General features: G+C 42.8%; 1 protein-coding gene across 2 annotated transcripts in view; it reads right to left on the bottom strand.

Moving 5' to 3' along the window:
- Positions 1 to 23,562, bottom strand: part of EPAS1 (endothelial PAS domain protein 1) — a 112,038-nt gene extending 88,476 nt beyond the window's left edge. For both annotated transcript variants that reach the window (XR_012715288.1, XM_075267021.1), the window contains exon 1: positions 23,173 to 23,562. Coding sequence is in view for 1 of the 2 variants with exons in the window: in XM_075267021.1 (XP_075123122.1) it covers positions 23,173 to 23,198 (26 nt within the window). In the remaining variant the exon portion in view is untranslated. The remainder of the gene's footprint in view (positions 1 to 23,172) is intronic.
- Positions 23,563 to 26,315: the final 2,753 nt, after the last annotated feature.

Raw genomic sequence — 26,315 nt, 5'->3', positions numbered from 1 at the left:
GAAAATCAATAAATATTGTAGTGTAACCATAAAAATAATTATATAATATAATTAGAGATGAGCGAACAGTGTTCTATCGAACTCATGTTCGATCGGATATTAGGCTGTTCGGCATGTTCGAATCGAATCGAACACCGCGTGGTAAAGTGCGCCATTACTCGATTCCCCTCCCACCTTCCCTGGCGCCTTTTTTGCTCCAATAACAGCGCAGGGTAGGTGGGACAGGAACTACGACACTGGGGGCATTGAAAAAAGTAGGCAAAACCCATTGGCTGCCGAAAACATGTGACCTCTAATTTAAAAGAACAGCGACGCCCAGCTTCGCGTCATTCTGAGCTTGCAATTCACCGAGGACGGAGGTTTCCGTCCAGCTAGCTAGGGCTTAGATTCTGGGTAGGCAGGGACAGGCTAGGATAGGAAGGAGAAGACAACCAACAGCTCTTGTAAGAGCTAAATTCCAGGGAGAAGCTTGTCAGTGTAACGTGGCACTGACGGGCTCAATCGCCGCAACCCAGCTTTCCCAGGATCCTGAATGGAATACACTGTCAGTGTATTCCCGTATACCCGATATATACCCCGATACCCGTTCCAACGGTGTGCCCCCCCACCTTCACCCCAGAAATACCCTGCAAGTCCCCTAGCAATAGAATTGGGGCTATATACACCCACAATTTTTACTACTGGTATACAGTGCCATTGTCTGACTGGGAATTCAAAGAATATATTGGGAATACAAATACCCTCATTTCTTGCTACTGCCATATAGTGCCAGTTTCTGACTGGTAATTCAAAGAATATATTGGGGTTACGTGCACCCACAATTTTTACTACTGGTATACAGTGCCATTGTCTGACTGGGAATTCAAAGAATATATTGGGGTTATAAATACCCTCATTTCTTGCTACTGCCATATAGTGCCAGTTTCTGACTGGGAATTCAAAGAATATATTGGGGTTACGTGCACCCACAATTTTTACTACTGGTATACAGTGCCATTGTCTGACTGGGAATTCAAAGAATATATTGGGGTTATAAATACCCTCATTTCTTGCTACTGCCATATAGTGCCAGTTTCTGACTGGTAATTCAAAGAATATATTGGGGTTACGTGCACCCACAATTTTTACTACTGGTATACAGTGCCATTGTCTGACTGGGAATTCAAAGAGTATATTGGGAATACAAATACCCTCATTTCTTGCTACTGCCATATAGTGCCAGTTTCTGACTGGGAATTCAAAGAATATATTGGGGTTACGTGCACCCACAATTTTTACTACTGGTATACAGTGCCAATTTCTAACTAGGAATTCAAAATGCGCAAGGCTCCCGGAAAGGGACGTGGACGAGGCCGTGGGCGAGGTCGGGGGAATGGTTCTGGGGAGCAAGGTAGCAGTGAAGCCACAGGGCGTCCCGTGCCTACTCCTGTGGGGCAGCAAGCATTGCGCCACTCCACAGTGCCAGGGTTGCTTGCCACATTAACTAAACTGCAGGGTACAAACCTTAGTAGGCCCGAGAACCAGGAACAGGTCTTGCAATGGCTGTCAGAGAACGCTTACAGCACATTGTCCAGCAGCCAGTCAGACTCTGCCTCCTCTCCTCCTATTACCCAACAGTCTTGTCTTCCTTCCTCCCAAAATTCCGAAGCTTTACAGAACAATAACCCAAACTGTCCCTGCTCCCCAGAGCTGTTCTCCGCTCCTTTCATTGTCCCTCAACCTGCCTCTCCACGTCACGATTCCACGAACCTAACAGAGGAGCATCTGTGTCCAGATGCTCAAACACTAGAGTCTCCTCCATCTCCGTTCGATTTGGTGGTGGATGACCAGCAACCCACCCTCATCGACGATGATGTGACGCAGTTGCCGTCAGGGCATCCAGTTGACCGGCGCATTGTGCGGGAGGAGGAGATGAGACAGGAGTTGGAAGAGGAAGTGGTGGATGATGAGGACACTGACCCGACCTGGACAGGGGGGATGTCAAGCGGGGAAAGTAGTGTGGATGTTGAGGCAGGTGCAGCACCAAAAAGGGTAGCTAGAGGCAGAGGCAGAGGTCAGCAGCTTAGGCGAAGCCAGGCCACACCCGGAATCTCCCAAGATGTTCCAGTTCGTACCCAGCCCCGAAAAACTCCCACCTCGAGGGCACGTTTCTCGAAGGTGTGGAGTTTTTTCAAGGAATGCGCCGAGGACAGATATAGTGTTGTCTGCACAATTTGCCTCTCGAAATTGATTAGGGGCTCTGAGAAGAGCAACCTGTCCACCACTTCAATGCGCCGTCATTTGGAATCCAAGCACTGGAATCAGTGGCAGGCAGCAACGGCAGGACAAAGGCCGCCTGCCGTTCACGCCACTGCCACTGCCTCTGCCACTGCCACTGCTGACTGTGCTGGCGATGCACTCCAGAGGACGAGCCAGGACACCACTTCATCTGCCTCCGCCACTTTGTTGACTTCTACCTCATCCTCCCCTGGTCCTGTCTTATCTCCTTCTCCTGCACCATCAAAGGCACCATCAGGCGTTTCTTTACAACAACCCACCATCTCTCAGACATTGGAGCGGCGGCAGAAATACACTGCTAACCACCCACACGCGCAAGCCTTGAACGCCAACATCGCTAAACTGCTGGCCCAGGAGATGTTGGCGTTCCGGCTTGTTGAAACTCCCGCCTTCCTGGACCTGATGGCAACTGCGGCACCTCGCTATGCCGTCCCTAGCCGTCACTACTTCTCCCGGTGTGCCGTCCCCGCCTTGCACCAGCACGTGTCACTCAACATCAGGCGGGCCCTTAGTTCCGCGCTTTGCACAAAGGTCCACTTGACCACCGACGCGTGGACAAGTGCATGCGGACAGGGACGCTACATTTCACTGACGGCACACTGGGTGAATGTAGTTGAGGCTGGGACTGCTTCCCAAACTGGCCCGGTGTACCTCGTCTCCCCGCCTAACATTCCTGGCAGGGACACGAGAAGAACACCCCCCTCCTCCTCCTCCTCTACCGCCTCCTCCTCCGCCACCGCCTCCTCCTCCGCCACCGCCTCCTCCTCCGCTGTTAGATTGACCCCAGCTACGAGTTGGAAACGTTGCAGCACTGGCGTTGGTAGACGTCAGCAGGCTGTGCTGAAGCTGATCAGCTTGGGGGACAGACAGCACACTGCCTCCGAGGTGAGGGATGCCCTCCTCGATGAGACGGCAATATGGTTTGAGCCGCTGCACCTGGGCCCAGGCATGGTCGTTTGTGATAACGGCCGGAACCTGGTAGCAGCTCTGGAGCTTGCCGGACTCCAACATGTTCCATGCCTGGCCCACGTCTTCAACCTAGTGGTGCAACGTTTCCTAAAGAGCTACCCCAATGTTCCAGAGCTACTGGTGAAAGTGCGGCGCATGTGCGCCCACTTTCGCAAGTCGACAGTAGCCGCTGCTAGCTTAAAATCTCTCCAGCAACGCCTGCATGTGCCACAACACCGGCTTTTGTGCGACGTCCCCACACGCTGGAACTCAACGTTTCAGATGTTGAATAGAGTGGTTGAGCAGCAGAGACCTTTGATGGAATACCAGCTACAAAACCCTAGGGTGCCACAAAGTCAGCTGCCTCAGTTTCACATCCATGAGTGGCCATGGATGAGAGACCTTTGTGACATCCTACGGGTCTTTGAGGAGTCCACAAGGAGGGTGAGCTCTGAGGATGCGATGGTGAGCCTTACAATCCCGCTCTTGTGTGTTCTGAGAGAATCCCTGATTGACATCAGGGATAACTCAGATCACACAGAGGAGTTAGGGATAGCATCCGATCCGTCACAGCTGGAGAGTAGGTCCACACATCTGTCCGCTTCACTGCGTTTAATGGAGGAGGAGGAGGAGGAGGAGGAGGAAGAAGAGTTGTCCGATGATGTGATGGTGATACAGGAGGCTTCCGGGCAACTTCGAATCGTCCCATTGTTGCAGCGCGGATGGGTAGACATGGAGGATGAGGAGGAAATGGAGATTGAACTTTCCGGTGGGGCCAGAGGAGTCATGCCAACTAACACTGTGGCAGACATGGCTGAGTTCATGTTGGGGTGCTTTACAACCGACAAGCGTATTGTCAAAATCATGGAGGACAACCAGTACTGGATCTTTGCTATCCTTGACCCCCGGTATAAAAACAACATCTCGTCTTTTATTCCGGTAGAGGGGAGGGCCAATCGCATCAATGCTTGCCACAGGCAATTGGTGCAGAATATGATGGAGATGTTTCCAGCATGTGACGTTGGCGGCAGGGAGGGCAGTTCCTCCAGTAGGCAACCAAGTTCTCACCGGTCCACACAAACGAGGGGCACACTGTCTAAGGTCTGGGACACCTTGATGGCACCCCCTCGCCAAAGTGCCGCCACGGAGGGTCCTAGTGTCACCAGGCGTGAGAAGTATAGGCGCATGTTGCGGGAATACCTTTCCGACCACAGCCCTGTCCTCTCCGACCCCTCTGCGCCCTACACGTATTGGGTGTCGAAGTTGGACCTGGGGCTTGAACTTGCCCTATATGCCTTGGAGGTGCTGTCCTGTCCTGCCGCCAGCGTCCTATCTGAGAGGGTGTTCAGTGCAGCCGGTGGCATCATCACTGACAAGCGCACCCGTCTGTCAGCTGAGAGTGCCGACCGGCTCACTTTGATAAAAATGAACCACCACTGGGTAGAGCCGTCATTTTTGTGCCCACCTGTGTAAAGCACCCCAACATGAAACTCCATGTCTGTACTCAACCTCTCCAATTCCTCCGCATCCTCATACTCATCCACCATAAGCGTTGCACAATTCTGCTAATACTAGGCTCCCTCCACCCTGATTTCCCCCAACTCTGCTGGTTAGAGGCTCCCTCCACCCTGATTTCCACCAACTCTGCTGGTTAGAGGCTCCCTCCACCATGAATTTGCCCAAACTGGGCTGTTTAGAGGCTCCCTCCACCATGAATTGGTCCAAACTGGGGTTTTTAGAGGCTCCCTCCACCATGAATTGGTCCAAACTGGGCTGGTTAGAGGCTCCCTCCACCATGAATTTCCCAAAACTTGGCTGTTTAGAGGCTCCCTCCACCATTAATTGGTCCAAACTGGGCTGGTTAGAGGCTCCCTCCACCATGAATTTGCCCAAACTGGGGTGGTTAGAGGCTCCCTCCACCATTAATTGGTCCAAACTGGGCTGGTTAGAGGCTCCCTCCACAATTAATTGGTCCAAACTGGGCTAATTAGAGGCTCCCTCCACCATGAATTGGTCCAAACTGGGCTGGTTAGAGGCTCCCTCCACCATGAATTGGTCCAAACTGGGGTGGTTAGAGGCTCCCTCCACCATTAATTGGTCCAAACTGGGGTGGTTAGAGGCTCCCTCCACCATTAATTGGTCCAAACTGGGCTGGTTAGAGGCTCCCTCCACAATTAATTGGTCCAAACTGGGCTAATTAGAGGCTCCCTCCACCATGAATTGGTCCAAACTGGGTTTTTTAGAGGCTCCCTCCACCATGAATTTGCCCAAACTGGGCTGGTTAGAGGCTCCCTCCACCATGAATTGGTCCAAACTGGGGTTTTTAGAGGCTCCCTCCACCATGAATTGGTCCAAACTTGGCTGTTTAGAGGCTCCCTCCACCATGAATTGGTCCAAACTGGGGTGGTTAGAGGCTCCCTCCACCATTAATTGGTCCAAACTGGGCTGGTTAGAGGCTCCCTCCACCATGAATTTCCCAAAACTTGGCTGTTTAGAGGCTCCCTCCACCATTAATTGGTCCAAACTGGGCTGGTTAGAGGCTCCCTCCACCATGAATTTGCCCAAACTGGGCTGTTTAGAGGCTCCCTCCACCATGAATTTGCCCAAACTGGGCTGTTTAGAGGCTCCCTCCACCATGAATTGGTCCAAACTGGGCTGGTTAGAGGCTCCCTCCACCATGAATTTCCCAAAACTTGGCTGTTTAGAGGCTCCCTCCACCATTAATTGGTCCAAACTGGGCTGGTTAGAGGCTCCCTCCACCATGAATTTGCCCAAACTGGGGTGGTTAGAGGCTCCCTCCACCATTAATTGGTCCAAACTGGGGTGGTTAGAGGCTCCCTCCACCATTAATTGGTCCAAACTGGGCTGGTTAGAGGCTCCCTCCACAATTAATTGGTCCAAACTGGGCTAATTAGAGGCTCCCTCCACCATGAATTTGCCCAAACTGGGCTGTTTAGAGGCTCCCTCCACCATGAATTGGTCCAAACTGGGCTGGTTAGAGGCTCCCTCCACCATGAATTGGTCCAAACTGGGCTGGTTAGAGGCTCCCTCCACCATGAATTTGCCCAAACTGGGCTGTTTAGAGGCTCCCTCCACCATGAATTTGCCCAAACTGGGCTGGTTAGAGGCTCCCTCCACCATGAATTGGTCCAAACGGGTTTTTAGAGGCTCCCTTCACCATGAATTGGTCCAAACTTGGCTGTTTAGAGGCTCCCTCCACCATGAATTGGTCCAAACTGGGGTGGTTAGAGGCTCCCTCCACCATGAATTTGCCCAAACTGGGCTGTTTAGAGGCTCCCTCCACCATGAATTGGTCCAAACTGGGTTTTTTAGAGGCTCCCTCCACCATGAATTGGTCCAAACTGGGCTGGTTAGAGGCTCCCTCCACCATGAATTGGTCCAAACTGGGGTGGTTAGAGGCTCCCTCCACCATTAATTGGTCCAAACTGGGGTGGTTAGAGGCTCCCTCCACCATTAATTGGTCCAAACTGGGCTGGTTAGAGGCTCCCTCCACAATTAATTGGTCCAAACTGGGCTAATTAGAGGCTCCCTCCACCATGAATTGGTCCAAACTGGGTTTTTTAGAGGCTCCCTCCACCATGAATTGGTCCAAACTGGGCTGGTTAGAGGCTCCCTCCACCATGAATTGGTCCAAACTGGGCTGGTTAGAGGCTCCCTCCACCATGAATTGGTCCAAACTGGGCTGGTTAGAGGCTCCCTCCACCATGAATTGGTCCAAACTGGGCTGGTTAGAGGCTCCCTCCACCATGAATTTGCCCAAACTGGGCTGTTTAGAGGCTCCCTCCACCATGAATTTGCCCAAACTGGGCTGGTTAGAGGCTCCCTCCACCATGAATTTGCCCACACTGGGCTGGTTAGAGGCTCCCTCCACCATGAATTTCCCAAAACTTGGCTGTTTAGAGTCTCCCTCCACCATTAATTGGTCCAAATTGGGCTGGTTAGAGGCTCCCTCCACCATGAATTGGTCCAAACTTGGCTGTTTAGAGGCTCCCTCCACCATTAATTGGTCCAAACTGGGCTGGTTAGAGGCTCCCTCCACCATGAATTTCCCAAAACTTGGCTGTTTAGAGGCTCCCTCCACCATTAATTGGTCCAAACTGGGCTGGTTAGAGGCTCCCTCCACCATGAATTTGCCCAAACTGGGCTGTTTAGAGGCTCCCTCCACCATGAATTTGCCCAAACTGGGCTGGTTAGAGGCTCCCTCCACCATGAATTGGTCCAAACTGGGCTGGTTAGAGGCTCCCTCCACCATGAATTTGCCCAAACTGGGCTGTTTAGAGGCTCCCTCCACCATGAATTTGCCCAAACTGGGCTGGTTAGAGGCTCCCTCCACCATGAATTGGTCCAAACGGGTTTTTAGAGGCTCCCTTCACCATGAATTGGTCCAAACTTGGCTGTTTAGAGGCTCCCTCCACCATGAATTGGTCCAAACTGGGGTGGTTAGAGGCTCCCTCCACCATTAATTGGTCCAAACTGGGCTGGTTAGAGGCTCCCTCCACCATTAATTGGTCCAAACTGGGCTGGTTAGAGGCTCCCTCCACCATGAATTTGCCCAAACTGGGCTGGTTAGAGGCTCCCTCCACCATGAATTGGTCCAAACTGGGGTTTTTAGAGGCTCCCTCCACCATGAATTGGTCCAAACTGGGGTTTTTAGAGTCTCCCTCCACCATGAATTGGTCCAAACTGGGGTTTTTAGAGGCTCCCTCCACCATGAATTTGCCCAAACTCTGCTGGTTAGAGGCTCAATCCACCCTGATTTTCAAAACAAATGTTGGTGCCAACCTCAACTTACTACAAGGGCCAAATTCACTGCTGGTGACAAGCTCTCCTCACTGCAAGTGCCAAATACACATGTTTCAAGGTGTTTTCCTACTGTCAGAGAGGTGGTATTGAGTGTGTAAAGTGTGTAGTTGTTAGGCTGTGATGTTGGGGTAATAGAGGGTCTTTGGTGTGTTAGATGCCCCCAGACATGCTTCCCCTGCTGTCCCAGTGTCATTCCAGAGGTGTTGGCATCATTTCCTGGGGTGTCATAGTGGACTTGGTGACCCTCCAGACACGGATTTGGGTTTCCCCCTTAACGAGTATCTGTTCCCCATAGACTATAATGGGGTTCGAAACCCGTTCGAACACACGAACATTGAGCGGCTGTTCGAATCGAATTTCGAACCTCGAACATTTTAGTGTTCGCTCATCTCTAAATATAATGTGTATTAAAATCACATCAATATCCTCCATTACATACTCTACACACAACTAATACAGTACATATATATATATATATATATATATATATATATATATATATAATTGTAGTGTAACCTTACAAATACTCATAGAAATATAATCCGAGTTAAAATCAATAGTCAGTATCCACTATTAAATATACTGCACAATACACTACAATATTCTACATAAAAATATTATATTGTAACCATAAAAATAATCATACAATATCATTTGCATTTATATCAAGTCAGCGTTCTCCATTAAATACTCTACACTATACTACAACATTCTACATATATAGATTTTAAAATAAATATTGCAATGTAACCATGAAAAATAAATATTCATATCTGCGCTACAATCAAATATATTATGTCAAATAAATTTTTTTTAATTTACCTAAGAGATTACATATATCTATCTATCTATCTATCTATCTATCTATCTATCTATCTATCTATCTATCTATAGTTGGAAAGCGCTGCAGTACCAATTGCGGCCACTATGCAATGTACAGATTGGGCTGTGCCTGCACCGGAGCGCCATAGCCTCTTGAATCAGCTAATCTGTAGGGGTGCCGAGGGTTGGGCCGCCACTAATCTGATATTGATGACCTTGTCTAAGGATAGATTGATATTACAGGGAAAAGGTTATGGAAACCCCCCCCATTGTCTTTTCGTAAAAGATACTGCAAAGATGATGCAGCAGAGCAATACCAAAAAAAAAAAACCAAATAATCAATTTCCAAAAGTGAGGTATAATAAAACATCTTCAGATATACAACGTATACATTCGGTAACCACAGCTACAATGTTGCATCATCCAATAATTTTGCTAGGAGACTTGCGTTTCACTTTAAAGGGGCGTCCACTTTGGAAAATGTCCATTCTAATCCCTACAAAGTTAGATCCCCAGTGATTCACTGCAACCTTCGTTTTTTTCCCTATCAGTATGTCTTTAGAGTATGGGAGGAAATCCACGCTATAACACGGGGAAAACATACAAACTTCTTGCAGATGTTGACTTTGGCAGGATTCAAAACCAGGACTTGAGCATTGCAAGGCTGCAGTACTAACCACTGAGCCGCCATTTTGCTCCTGATTCATTACAATCTGTGGAGAAACCAAGCTCTAACTGCTCTACAGCGCCACCACAGGAGAAACTGAGTATTACTAAAGGACAATTATAATAAATGAGTTGTGTGATGCTGCAAAGGACAGGTCATCCAGAGCGAGAGCAATATAATAATCCAGGACAGAGACTACCCTTGTTATTGTACTGAAAAGGATATATCAATGTGGACAATCCCTTCAAGATCAAACCTCATATCTTATGGCTTAATACGGAAGGAGTTAAGTGGAAAGACTTAAAGGATATCTGCCAGGTCCAAAATGTCTCCCAAACCAATAACAGTGCCTTTAATAAGAGCAGAAACATACCACGCAGAGAAAATCATCTTATTATGAATATGCAAATCAGCCCACAAGTGCATCGGAGGCGGAGCTAATTTACTGGATTTACCTACAGACAGCAGCAAGTGCATTGGAGGCGGAGCTAATTTACTGGATTTACGTACAGACAGCTGCAAGTGCATTGGAGGTGGAGCTAATTTACTGGATTTACCTACAGATAGCAGCAAGTGCATTGGAGGTGGAGCTAATTTACTGGCTTTACCTACAGATAGCAGCAAGTGCATTGGAGGTGGAGCTAATTTACTGGATTTACGTACAGACAGCTGCAAGTGCATTGTAGGCGGAGCTAGTTTACTGGCTTTACCTACAGACAGCTGCAAGTGCATTGGAGGCGGAGCTGATTTACCTACAGACAGCTCCAAGTGCTTTGGCTCTCCTCTGCAATCGCTGCCCAGGACTGATGCGTCACCGCTTTTGGAGGATTCTACCAGACATTCCAGAAGAGTTGGCAAGTATGATTATAAGTCATGATGCCAGTGTGAATATAGCCTTAGGCGGTACAAACCCAGCCTAAAGGGGGCGCTCTACTGCTAGGAAGTTCCATAAACAATCCTAATAAATTCCATCATTATGGGGCAGTTACAAAGCACCTTGTAATAGTCCCTGTGACACGACTGTAAATTTTTGTGATAGTTGTAAGGTCACTTGTGACTGTTCTTGCCACGAGGAAGAATTGTGATCGTATCACAGGTTCTTCCTCAACGTAAAGAAACTTTGCAAACCCAATAATGGATTACGTGTGTAATGATAAGGGGTGCAGAGATATATCTGGTCCTGGTGTGGCTGCAAAGGTCACTATCAAAAATTTGCATTGGGCTCCAGGAGCCTCACAATGCCCCTTTGCACATGAGCGCACCGTCTTCCTGTCTGTAAATCTACGTACTAATTTTCGTCCGATGAGTCTGACCAATGTTCAGGCAATCACGGCCCCCGTGCAGCTGCCTTGTGTCATATGTGAGTGGCGCAGGCCAGAGACACCTGCGCTGTGTCAAAGTGACTTCTCCATTGAAGGATCATTGTAAAATCAAACAGATGTAATTGAATATGTGTCCTGGGAAACACTTTGCCTGCATTTTACTGCAAATGTAAATGAAACACTAAGCAGCTCCCTGTCATAAGTCAATGCAGCACAGCGTCAATTAGCTTCACAAAGCCATTAGGGCGCGCATCAAAAGTGGCAGCCGCTCTTATTAAGATCATCATCACTGCAGATCATCTTGTCCTAAGAAGAAAAAAAAAAAGTGCAACGCGCAGAATGCAGACGGACATAGAAAACTGCTTGAAAATGGGGAACAAGCCATGCCATATAAAATAGCTGAAAGCAGAGTCTGAAAAAGCAAGTGTTCTGGGACTGCAAGGCTTGGATTATGTGCATTTCAGGGGAAAGAAAGTAATACAGATAGTAATGATATCAGGGCCCTGGACAATTGGGAACCTGAACTAAATAGTGGGGTGCCAGCCACCTGCTCCCCAGAAATTTAACAAAAGTAATGCATAGGTATTCCATGATGGATATATAAATCTGATACCTGGGAACCCCGCCGATCAGCAGGGTGATGGGGCCATGGTGTTCACATTGAACACTGCAACCTTGACATCTTCCAGCACTGTATTGGTTATACAGGCTATGTTTAGTATTACCATACACAGCCCCATTCACTTGAATGGGACTGAGTTGCTGCTCTACCATCTATTATTGGAACAGCTTCTTCAAGCAGCTGATCTGAGGGTATCTTAGGTGCCAAGTCCGCGTGATCCCATATTGATGATCTATCTTAAAGATTGGTCATTGATATAAAGTCCTGGAAAACCTCTTTAAAGGGTAATAATGAGCAAACCTGGTTCCCAATAGGGTGCCTTTAGTTTCACAAAAGTGGATAGTATTCTGTAGTATGGGATTGAGAGGCTGCATGCAAGCTAGAAGCTCATAAGACCTTATTAAGACATATTTCCCATACAAGGCCCAGATATTTCTGAAGGCAACCCTAAAAACAAAGGTATTTTTGGTCACCACCAAGCAGGTCTCACACGAGCCGTCCTGGGATAACTGGTTACACCGCTCTCAATGGTCTCTCTTATCTGCAGCCATTGAGTCCACAGTTCCCAGAGCAACAACTCGATGGACTTGTTCAGGGATTTTTAGAAAATGACAGCAGACTCCCCGCAGGTCGCATGTCAGCCAGGTGTCCGGACTCTATTCACACTGAGCTCTTACATAACACTAGCCCGAAGATTAAAGGATCAGCAAGACTGAAATAAAATGCATTCATGTGGATTTACTAAGCAACACAAAACCATCTCCAGCAGGAGAAAAACTAAGTCAAATGTCGAATATTCCTGAGGCTGAAAATGAAGGGTTTATTAAACTTTATTAGTATAAATAATATTATATAGAATGATAACAGATAGATAGATAGATAGATAGATAGATAGATAGATAGATAGGGAGATAGAAGATAGGAGATAGATAGATAGATAGATAGATAGATAGATAGATAGGAGATAGATAGATAGATAGATAGATAGATAGATAGATAGATAGATAGATAGATAGATAGGGAGATAGATAGATAGGGAGATAGATAGATAGGGAGATAGATAGATAGGGAGATAGATAGATAGGGAGATAGATAGATAGGGAGATATGAGATAGATAGATAGATAGATAGATAGATAGATAGATAGATAGATAGATAGATAGGAGATAGAAAGATAGATAGAGTTGGGATTTGGTTGCTGTGGACAATTCTTACAGTTTTTATCTTGATTCATAATTGTTACAAAATAGCTACAAACAGAACAATCCATTGTATATTCTTTCTGACTGTGCTCCGATACCGTCTCTTATAGATCACATCTTATAGAGCTTGGCCCCATCTTAGATCCTTCTTCACCTCTCACACATCGGCCACACTATAACATAGCCATAAAATACAGGTTATAAAACGGAATATGTTTACTGTAAAACCATAATCTTATTGTTTTATACGATAGAAACGGAAAGAAAATGCTACCAATAATCATAAAATTTAAAAGGGGCCTGGTGTGTGGGCTGGTCAGCATACATGCATGCTGTATCTATGGGTATGTAGAAAAACTTTTCAGCTATTATGTTTCCTGCTCCATGCAGTCTATCCCTTACTGGTGTTTTGATTGACCATATGCATTTGCTTTATGACTATTCCACCCTTGCTGGCTGGACAAGCCAGCTATGAGTATATAGATATGACTGTGGATACATCTGATATCTGACATATTCTATAAAAATTGGATTGTCCCTTTTTGCACTAGCCATGAATTTGTCACTTTATGACATATGTTAGGGATTATCTAATTATTTTTTACTTTGCCAAACTTTTTCAGATGCATTGGAGCATTTAACCCATTGTTTGATGTATACACACTCTTTACTTACTGAACCTGCCCTCATACCTACCTGTTGGTAGAATATGTCCTGTCACTTTTTAACATGTTGTCCCTTGTAATTAATAAATAATAAATTTTATGATTATTGGTAGCATTTTCTTTCCGTTTCTTTTGTTTACTCCATGTGTTGGGCTTGAAAATGCATGCATACTATGACCTCATACTGGGTATTCTCACTAGATGTGTCAATTATTGATCTTTTATACCCTTTCCTCATGCTTGTGTATTTGTTTTATACGATGAAGAAGCCGTCGTTGTCTAGGCCATCAGCAAAAACACAAACACAGAGAGAACTCATCACGGAAGGAATAGAAGAAAAAATAATCAGAATGTTGTGCTATGGGGGACACGGCAGAGGGGGGACCTCATAGTAGTCATCAGAATGGGACCCCCAATTGTGGTGCAGGGTTTGACTACCTAGGACAGACGGGCCTAGTGATTGTCTTCTCCCACCCACTCCGTTTCCATGACCCTTGGGCCAGTTCTCCGCCCCTATTTGCAATGTAGTCGTTTAGAAAAGGGAAGGGCCGCACAGATTTTTAGTATCATTACAAAGGGGGAGATAACAGCCCCCTCAGGCCAAAGCATTGACTCCCACTTTATTTCTCCATAGTCAGACTCCAACTCCTTCATAAAGGTCAGTCAGGAGAAATAAAAATCTTAGAATTCTTGAAAGTTGGTAATTTTGTTTTCTGACGACTCTACAGCCCTGCCTACGTGGCCCATTGCCTCTATAGTATCTATGGCCTTGCTATTGTGCCGGGTGTAATGGCCGCCCTACGTGTTGACCGCAGGTTACTTCTTACATAACAATTTTCCACGGCGAGTGTCATGGAAGAAAAGCATAAATCTGTCTGGCCACTAATTACACATCTCTTATGCCATCTGCTTAGAGGAACATATAGCGTGACAGATGCGGCCGGGTTATCTGTTGAGACTAATAACAAGTCCCGGCCACCACCCAAAAATAAAAATGACAACACAAATAGTACTAGTTATCAGACTGTCGCAATGAAATACAAAGGTGGGGTCCGGGTATCCAATGGATAATAAATAATCCGATCGCCGAACCTCCCTGGTCACACAGGAATACACAGTCTGGCAGAGAAAACAAGGCAGGTTGTATCCAGATAGATATTATACACTACGGCTTATCAAAACAACCAAAGTCCACGTCACCTCCGCAGCTTCCTATTCTTTTCACAGCTTCAATCCTTCTTTTCCTCTTGAGTAAGACCCTAAGGTTCCTTCGCATGATCCCCATTACACATGCACACTCGGCTTGGTGGACATATCGTCTGAGCAAGGCTTAGGTAGGTCAAGACAAAATCCAGCAAAACTCCTGATATCTTCTGTGGATGGAGGGTCCTATACACATTGGAGGGCTGGACGACCATACCAAAATGGAATCGCCAAGGGGCAACGCAGTGGCTCAGTGGTTAGCACAGCAGCACTTGAGTCCTGGGTTCGAATCCCACCAGGAACAACATCTGCCAGGAGTTTGTATATTCTCCCTGTGTTTGCGTGGATTTCCTCCCATTCTACAAAAGACATACTGATAGGAAATAAAATGTACATTGTGATCCCTATATAATATATCCCTATATGGGGCTCACAATCTATGTAAAATAAAATCTTCTGTGACTATACAGCAGAGGTGTAAGTCCTCTGCCATACGGGGCCTCCATAGATTACCGCGGTCTCTCCTAGGGAGGGTAAATCTGTAATATGGAATCAAATGTTACATTGTACAATGATCCCGACGTTACAGAGGAGATACAATGTTATCTCTGCCATCCCTAATATTCTACATGCAGAGAAGGGACAGAGTCGCTGGCAGACACCTCCAGTTTATCTCCCAAGAACATAAGATTCAGGATGTTCTAATCCAACTACTCCATTATATCCTCCACTTACGTCTGCTGTTGACGGCCCCCATATACATCAGACGGTCAGCGGACACCGCATACATTTATCTAATACGTAGGGCCAATTTTAAGATGTGGAATTTTTTTTTTTATAACTAGTGAATACAGATGTAGCAGAGCTGAATGTGTCACCTAAGACTTGTTTGTGCAGTGTAATGACAGTGAGATAAGATAACGCAGTTCATTTACCTGCTGCAGAATACGGTATGATATCGCCATGAGTTGTGCATTTACCTGCTGCAGAATACGGTATGATATCACTATGAGTTGTGCCAAGTTACAAGCTCAGCTTTGCCATATAGGACTGAGTATTGACGGCCACGACCTTCCTCCCTTCATAGGAATTCTATGGATTTTATTCACAAATTAATAATCGATTATTTCTGTCATTTTGGTGATGATTATTTATGTGATTAATATTGTAGGTTTTATTTTATACTCCTTATGGTACGGAGAATAATCCTGGAAATTTGTAGGATTAAGACCTTTGACTATAGTCTGCTATACACAGGTTATCTAACATCACATACAACATAATGCCAAAAAAATGAGAGTACGCGTTCACCTCTGCTACATCTCATGAATACTAATGATTTCTATCAGATTGTTTCCTAATTACATTACAACATCTACTTAATAGTGTTTATGTTTCTGGAGACTCAGCCTTATAACTTCTATTGGGATCCAGTTCAGCTGGAACGGTCCCATCACTGCTGTCCAAGTTTTTATAAGGACATGAATTAATCACACGGTCATAGAGCAGATTCCATGAAATGGGAGGTTATCGGGAGTAACGCAGCAGCGAGGAACGTATCTGTTACCATAATAGTACATAGCATAGCGGAGGAGAAGAATAGGACATGCTATAGAGTAGAATAATAATAATAGTACATAGTATAGCAGTATAAAAGTACATAGTATAGCAGTATAATAGAACATAGTATAGTAGTATAATAGTATATAGTATAGTAGTATAATAGTATAGTAGTATAATAGTACATAGTATAGTAGCATAATAGTATAGTATAGTAGTATAATAGTACATAGTATAGTAGTATAATAGTACATAGTATAGCAATATAATAGTATAGTACGGTAGTATAATAGTACATAGTATAGTAGTATAATAGTACATAGCATAGCGGAGGAGAAGAATAGGACATACTACAGAGTAGAAGAATAATAATAGTACATAGCATAGTAGTATAATAGTAGATAGTATAGCAGTATAATAGTATAATAGTACATAGTATATAGTATAATAGTACATAGCATAGCGGAGAAGAAGAATAGGACTACTATACTATATAGTAGTATATAGTGTAGTATAGTATAATAGTACATAGTATAGCAGTATAATAGTACATAGTATAATAGTATATAGCATAGTAGTATAATAGTACATAGTATAGCAGTATAATAGTATATAGTATAACAGTATATAGTATAGTAGTATAATAGTATAACAGTATAATAGTATAACAGTATAATAGTATAGTAGTATAATAGTACATAGTATAGCTGTATAATAGAACATAGTGTAGTAGTATAATAGTACATAGTATAGTAGTATAATAGTACATAGTATAGCAGTATAGTAGTATATAGTATAATAGTATAGCTGTATAATAGAACATAGTGTAGTAGTATAATAGTACATAGTATAGCAGTATAATAGTATATAGTATAGTAGTATAATAGTATATAGTATAGTAGTATAATAGTATAGCAGTATAATAGAACATAGTGTAGTAGTATAATAGAACATAGTGTAGTAGTATAATAGTACATAGAATAGCAGTATAATAGTATATAGTATAGTAGTATAATAGTATATAGTATAGTAGTATAATAGTATAGCAGTATAATAGAACATAGTGTAGTAGTATAATAGTACATAGTATAGCAGTATAATAGTATATAGTATAGTAGTATAATAGTATAGCAGTATAATAGAACATCGTGTAGTAGTATAATAGTACATAGTATAGCAGTATAATAGTATATAGTATAGTAGTATAATAGTATAGCAGTATAATAGAACATAGTGTAGTAGTATAATAGAACATAGTGTAGTAGTATAATAGTACATAGTATAGCAGTATAATAGTATATAGTATAGTAGTATAATAGTATAGCAGTATAATAGTGCATAATAAAGTGTAGCAGTATAATAGTAAAGAGAATAGTGGTATAAGTTATAGTTTTCTGAAAAACCGTTGTGTCTTGAATAGTGGTATAATAGTACATGTTATAGTGTAATAGTACAGTTTAGTGTTGGAGTATAAAGTATATAGTGAGGTGTAGTAGTAGAATGTATGAAGTATAATATTATACAATGTTGTTCTATTATAATACATACTATGGTAAAGCAGTATAGCAGTACATGATATTAATCTGTAGTACGTCATACATATAATGTTATATTGTAGCATATAAGAGGCGACAGCAGACACATATTTACTAGTGACCGGATTCCAGGATATAAGATGAATCCGTATACATTGTGTGAAGTGCTGCGGAATATGTTGGCGCTACATAAATAAGATGTATTATTACTATAACCACCATCAGACCCTCCATCTACAGTATACAGAACATGGCCATGTCCATTTTTTAGTATCTTTGTCATCTTTGCAGCCACCATTGTACACACAGAATATATACTGTAATAGGTTACATGTAAATAATCCCGTATAGAGACCCTATTGACAAGTGACCCGCTCTAAAGTCATCACTAGAGGAGATTGTCTTCTGCTGGGTCTTTGGTGTTCAGTATTGTATCAGAACCTGAGTCCAGGTCAGATTTATTTGCTGCTCTGGTGGGCCAGTCCTGCCCCGCATGTAACCCTTATAAAGTACGCGATAATATAAGACAGAGGACGTCACGTCAGCCGCTATCCCCTTACGTAATACACTCATGTCACAAAACTATACTATACCACACCATACTATACTATACCGTACCATACTATATTATACCATACCGTACCATACTATACCACACTATACTGTACCGTACCATACTATACTATACCACACTATACTGTACCGTACCATACTATATTATACCATACCGTACCATACTATATTATACCACACCATACTATACCATACCATACTATATTATACCACACCATACTATACCATACCGTACCATACTATATTATACCACACCATACTATACCGTACCATACTATATTATACCATACCGTACCATACTATACCATACCACACTATACTGTACCGTACCATACTATACTATACCATACCATACCACTATATACTATACCATACCATACCACTATATACTATACTATACCACACTATACTATACTATACCGTACTATACCATATATCATCCTATGTAAAAGGAAAACGGCCTTTATTATCCAAAGCAACCAATCACAGAGCAGCTTTCATTTTTCAAAGGCAAAATACAACATAAGAGCTGTGCTGTGATTGGTTGTTATACGCAATAAGAAATTTGCGTCTTTATTGTTCCTAGCAACCAATCACAGCAAAGCTTACATTACATACAGTGCTCTTGAAAAATGAAAGCTGCTCTCTGATTGGTAGATTCCTCTGTATAGGTCCTTGTATCAAGTGCTTAAAGGGGATTTCCAAGACTAATATCGTTTGACCTATTCTTAGGATAGCCATACATGCCATATGTCCCAGAACATTGGGGACGCTCCCAAAAATAGGGATGATGTCTCAGATTTCCAGAAGAGTGGTCAGGTCTCCCAGGCCCGGTGGGATTCTCCCACATCCAGGGGCTGTCACTTCATTTGTGACGTGAGGGTCTTACATGGCGGTCACGTCACAAATAAGGGCCACGGCCAGCACACTTTCACATATCTCAAAAGGGGCGTGGTGTCACAAATGGGGGCCAAAATTTCCAAAGGGCCCAATGTGCACATCTCAAAGACGTTCCCTGAGAATTCTTGGTAAGTAGGAAGATAGGTTGTCAATATCAGATTGGTGGGGGTCCAAATCCTGCCACCCATAGGATCAGCTAATTGTGGGAGAGGGCAGTGCCCGGGAAACCTCAACTGGTCAAATATTGGTCTATCCCATTTAAAGATTCATGGTTACATCCATTTTCAAGTAAAGGCCAAGTTCTACACCTCCAAGTACATGTCTCACTTTCTTGGCCTACTGGAATCTAATACAAGATTAAGGAATCTTCTCTTGCAAACTGGCAAAGCGACTAATAAGGACATAGAAGTAGGGTCACCGGCATAGTAGCCCCCTCCATGAACCTAGTAAAGAGCAGCTCCCGCACTGGAGGACTCCTAGTTAGCAGTTGTCCATTCAGTTCAATGGACACCTTGTAATACCACATTTCTACAGTAGAGGCCACTGCAAGAAAAAGGTCCAGCTGTCTCCAGCGATCGCAGCTGATCGCCAGGATTTCAGTTGCAACCAGATGGTCATCATCAAGTTCTCATGTAGTGACAGGGTGGCCAAATAAGACACCCCGCTAAGTAATGAACACTATAACTGTCTATTTCAAAGACTGCCTTTTAGGCCAAATGATACATTGTAATGTTTGGTTGCAATGGGCAACAACATATTTGTTAAATGCACAAAGATCACGGCAGAGCGAGGGTTTATTCTGTGCTAATGCAATGATATAGAGCAGGTCTAGCTGGGACAGAATACGCGTTGCGCTCTGACTTGGCTTGGCAGGTCTCAATAGAAGGAAATAAGCTATCGGAGCGAGCAGCAAAGTCTTCCTGCAGCAGACTTCAGTCTCTGTGAAAGAAACTGCCCCAAAGGAAAGACTCCCAATAGCCGGCTTCCTTTATTATGACTAAAAGGGTGTGGGGTTCACATATTTTCTAGGTATGCATCAGAAAACGATTCCCAAAAAGGCTGAAGTGAAAGAACCGCTCTGTCGATGTAGCAGAGTTGGATTCGCCATTAAGTTTTTTTTTGGAGGATGAGTTGAGATAGAAGATAAAACATTAGGTGGAAGGAGGCGAAACCTTGTAAAATCACACGGCGCCTTGTAATGGCGTGATCAGCTCTGCTACATAGGACAGCTCTGCACTACTACATGCAAGACACAACTGTACTAGAACTAGAACTCTGTTACACTGTTGCAATAACATGAATATTAACCCTTAAGTGCTATCATAATGATATGGGTATGATAGCGGTGTATGATAGACACCTTGATAGTATTTAAGGGTTATAGAGACACCGCCACAAAATTTGATGTTTTCCTATAGGCCTTTGCATCACCCAGTACCTATAGGAGCAGCAGAGACGTGTACATCGCTGAAATAAAGATAAAGCCATAGCATTTTTTATTTATTTTCCTCTTGGAATCCACTATAGAATTTGCAGATGCAGCAGAGCTGAGCTTGTAACTCAAAGTTATCAAACAATGAAGCCCAAGGCGATAAGTGGCAAGTTCACCTCTGCTGCATCCTACGATAAGGTAATAGCTCCGACTGTATATCCATTACTACGAGGAAGATGGGAGTTATAGTATATTCCACTTAGACCTAAGACTAGTCAATAAACATCCCACCTTCTCCATCCGACCTGCCCAGACCATAATGAGGGTAAGGGGTGTTTTTATTCCTGTCTCATCGCCCTTATGGCAGTCCGTCACCCTCATGTACACACCATTTACATCTTTTGTCAGGGTGGAATCAACCCCATCAAGAAAGAACTTGTCTGTACAGATAATAATCACCCCTGCCAAAAACAAATGAGCGCGGCGGTCACAGCAACAAGCCAGCACCTTCTGAGCGCCTGCTGATAACAGAGAGCAGGCGCTGGCCCATTCATGTGTCATTTCTATGACAAACAACAACTTTTCTTTCCAGTTTCTTATCTCCCTTTCCCTTCAGTGCTGTATATGTATTGAGTATACGGCTTGTGATGAGTACAGATGTAGCAGAGCTGAATTTGTTCTTAAAGTAACTAAAATAATGAGTGATGCCAAATGACAAACCCAGATCTGCAATACATCAAAAAAAGAATGATGTATGTCTAGGAATACCAAATACACAAGATACACAACATAAGATGACGTCACACTCCTGGACACCCTGCGACATCCACAAAAACTCAATAAGAGACAAAACAATACAAATATATAGGTAAAGATACAAATTTGGTGAAAAAATGCAATATTATTTTGCAAAACAAACCAGCTAAACCAAGCAGGTGGAAAGGTTATAGCACATCATTTATAGCACAATATATCATACACATGTTGCTGCACTATATATAGGTATAATAGTATATTATATATGGTGCATTATAACGCATTATTTATAGCGCAATATGTCACCAATAGCGCTCTATATAGCGTACAATATAGCTTATAATATAGTACATACAGTATACTACATATAGTATATTATATACAGTCTACTACATATAGTATATTATATACAGTATATTACATACAGTATACTACATACAGTGTACTACATATAGTATATTACATACAGTATATTACATACAGTGTACTACATATAGTATATTATATACAGTATATTACACAGAGTATACTACATATAGTATATTATATACAGTATATTACACAGAGTATACTACATATAGTATATTATATACAGTATATTACATACAGTGTACTACATATAGTATATTATATACAGTATATTACACAGAGTATACTACATATAGTATATTATATACAGTATATTACATACAGTGTACTACATATAGTATATTATATACAGTATATTACACAGAGTATACTACATATAGTATATTATATACAGTATACTACATACAGTATATTATATACAGGATATTACATACAGTATACTACATATAGTATATTATATACAGCATATTACATACAGTATACTACATATAGTATATTATATACAGCATATTACATACAGTATACTACATATAGTATATTATATACAGGATATTACATACAGTGTACTACATATAGTATATTATATACAGTATATTACATATGTTATCTGCAGGACACTATATATAGTACACTATCTGTATTATATGTACAGAGTATGTTATATATAGAGCTTTATCTACAGAACATGATGTGCCTTCTATATCCATATTCTATTTCCAGCATTAGATATAGCGCTGCTTTATATTTCACGCATTATCACACGGTGCATCATTCAGAAAGTTTTGACACTTCCTAGTCAGATGTAGCAGACCCGAGTTTGTAAGCTGCAACACCTCTCCTGTCATAGGCAGAGATTTTACACAGGACCGGCGGTAAAGCCACTACTCCGATTATTCTCAAACAAAACAGTTAAGTGACAAATTCGCCTCTGCTACATCTGTTATGTTTCAGAGTTATGTTACTTAGTGGGGTCAATGACTGAACTCCATGTACAATAATCATCACAGACAGTCATAGGTCAGATTACTAGGACAATATTTTATTATCATCGCATTTACGTAAAGATATTTGGCGATCATCGGGGCAATATCCCCATGGAATTGATATTTTTGTATTAACCCATATGGGAAATTCCAAACCAAAGAGAAACATCACACACATCCGAAAAGATTTCAGCAATCATACGGTGTAAGCGGTCGCCATCATCGCCACATATGACAGTCACCTAAACACCCCCAGGAGAGTCCTATAGGGTCATGTGTAGGGATCGGAGGGATCGCCACCATCGCATATACACCCCCAGGAGAGTCCTATAGGGTCATGTGTAGGGATTGGAGGGGTCGCCACCATCGCCACATATGACAGAGTCGCCTATACACCCCCAGGACAGTCCTATAGGGTCATGTCTAGGAATTGGAGGGGTCGCCACCATCGCCTATACACCCCCAGTACAGTCCTATAGGGTCATGTGTAGGGATCGCAGGGATCAGCTTACCTTTTCTTCTCCTTGTCCGCAGTCATAGTGACTTGTCAGCTGTTCAGATTGCCACAATGTTACAGATAGTTCCTGACAGTTTGTAGCAGAGTGAATGGAGAGGTATAAGCACCTGTAGTCGGGGGGTCCGGGGAGGGGAAGGGGTTAACACACAAAAATACAAATAATAAAAATAAAAAGTAACAAAAAATATAAAAGCAAAACAGAGCGAGGTGTGTGCGGTGTGTGCGGTGCCGGGGCTGCTATACAGTCTCAGGTCACTGCTGAGGATTGTATAGCCGCCCGGGGGAGGGCAGGGGGCGCTCGGGGGGGAGCAGGAAGAGACCAATGCACGAAGTATCCTGAGAGGAGACGGCAGCAGGCTGGGAGCAAGGCTGGAGCTGCCCCTGCTCTGGGTGGGTGGAGGAGCTCTGGCTCTCGGGAACTTGCCCTGATCTAAGAGAAGACACAACTTACATGCGATGCCCCGCCCACCTGCTGCCCCTCCCCCGACCGCACTGCTTGTCAGGGTCAAGCAAGTTGACAGCGGACGCGAGAGAAGCCTCTATATACCTTCCCGGACTATTCCTGGACGAGGGGTGCAGGGGCAGAGGTCACACCGAGCAAACAGCACACTAAAGACTAGACCTATAAATAGTGCACACACAATACAGTATACAGTACTATACACAGTGCACACAATACAGTATACAGTACTATACACAGTGCACACAATACAGTATACAGTACTATAGACAGTGCACACAATACAGTATACAGTACTATACACAGTGCACACAATACAGTATACAGTACTATACACAGTGCACACAATACAGTATACAGTACTATAGACAGTGCACACAATACAGTATACAGTACTATACACAGTGCACACAATACAGTATACAGTACTATACACAGTGCACACAATACAATATACAGTACTATACACAGTGCACACAATACAGTATACAGTACTATAGACAGTGCACACAATACAGTATACAGTACTATACACAGTGCACACAATACAGTATACAGTACTATAGACAGTGCACACAATACAGTATACAGTACTATACACAGTGCACACAATACAGTATACAGTACTATACACAGTGCACACAATACAGTATACAGTACTATAGACAGTGCACACAATACAGTATACAGTACTATACACAGTGCACACAATACAGTATACAGTACTATACACAGTGCACACAATACAGTATACAGTACTATACACAGTGCACACAATACAATATACAGTACTATACACAGTGCACACAATACAGTATACAGTACTATAGACAGTGCACACAATACAGTATACAGTACTATACACAGTGCACACAATACAGTATACAGTACTATACACAGTGCACACAATACAGTATACAGTACTATACACAGTGCACACAATACAGTATACAGTACTATACACAGTGCACACAATACAGTATACAGTACTATACACAGTGCACACAATACAGTATACAGTACTATACACAGTGCACACAATACAGTATACAGTACTATACACAGTGCACACAATACAGTATACAGTACTATACACAGTGCACACAATACAGTATACAGTACTATACACAGTGCACACAATACAGTATACAGTACTATACACAGTGCACACAATACAGTATACAGTACTATACACAGTGCACACAATACAGTATACAGTACTATACACAGTGCACACAATACAGTATACAGTACTATACACAGTGCACACAATACAGTATACAGTACTATACACAGTGCACACAATACAGTATACAGTACTATACACAGTGCACACAATACAGTATACAGTACTATACACAGTGCACACAATACAGTATACAGTACTATACACAGTGCACACAATACAGTATACAGTACTATAGACAGTGCACACAATACAGTATACAGTACTATAGACAGTGCACACAATACAGTATACAGTACTATAGACAGTGCACACAATACAGTATACAGTACTATACACAGTGCACACAATACAGTATACAGTACTATAGACAGTGCACACAATACAGTATACAGTACTATACACAGTGCACACAATACAGTATACAGTACTATAGACAGTGCACACAATACAGTATACAGTACTATAGACAGTGCACACAATACAGTATACAGTACTATACACAGTGCACACAATACAGTATACAGTACTATAGACAGTGCACACAATACAGTATACAGTACTATAGACAGTGCACACAATACAGTATACAGTACTATATACAGTGCACACAATACAGTATACAGTACTATAGACAGTGCACACAATACAGTATACAGTACTATACACAGTGCACACAATACAGTATACAGTACTATAGACAGTGCACACAATACAGTATACAGTACTATAGACAGTGCACACAATACAGTATACAGTACTATACACAGTGCACACAATACAGTATACAGTACTATACACAGTGCACACAATACAGTATACAGTACTATACACAGTGCACACAATACAGTATACAGTACTATAGACAGTGCACACAATACAGTATACTATAGACAGTGCACACAATACAGTATACAGTACTATAGACAGTGCACACAATACAGTATACTATACATAGTGCACACAATACAGTATACTATACATAGTGCACACAATACAGTATACTATACATAGTGAACACAATACAGTATACAGTACTATAGACAGTGCACACAATACAGTATACTATAGACAGTGCACACACAATACAGTATACTATACATAGTGCACACAATACAGTATACAGTACTATAGACAGTACACACAATACAGTATACTATAGACAGTGCACACACAATACAGTATACTATACATAGTGCACACAATACAGTATACTATACATAGTGCACACCATACAGTATACTATACATAGTGCACACAATACAGTATACAGTACTATACATAGTGCACACAATACAGTATACTATACACAGTGCACACAATACAGTATACTATACATAGTGCACACCATACAGTATACTATACACAGTGCACACAATACAGTATACTATACATAGTGCACACAATACAGTATACTATACATAGTGCACACAATACAGTATACTATACATAGTGCACACAATACAGTATACAGTACTATAGACAGTGCACA

Source organism: Leptodactylus fuscus, chromosome 3 (genome assembly GCF_031893055.1).
Source record: "Leptodactylus fuscus isolate aLepFus1 chromosome 3, aLepFus1.hap2, whole genome shotgun sequence".
Taxonomy (NCBI): domain Eukaryota; kingdom Metazoa; phylum Chordata; class Amphibia; order Anura; family Leptodactylidae; genus Leptodactylus; species Leptodactylus fuscus.
The sequence above is the reverse complement of the archived record's forward strand: the minus strand, read 5'-3'. Positions and strand labels throughout refer to the sequence as shown.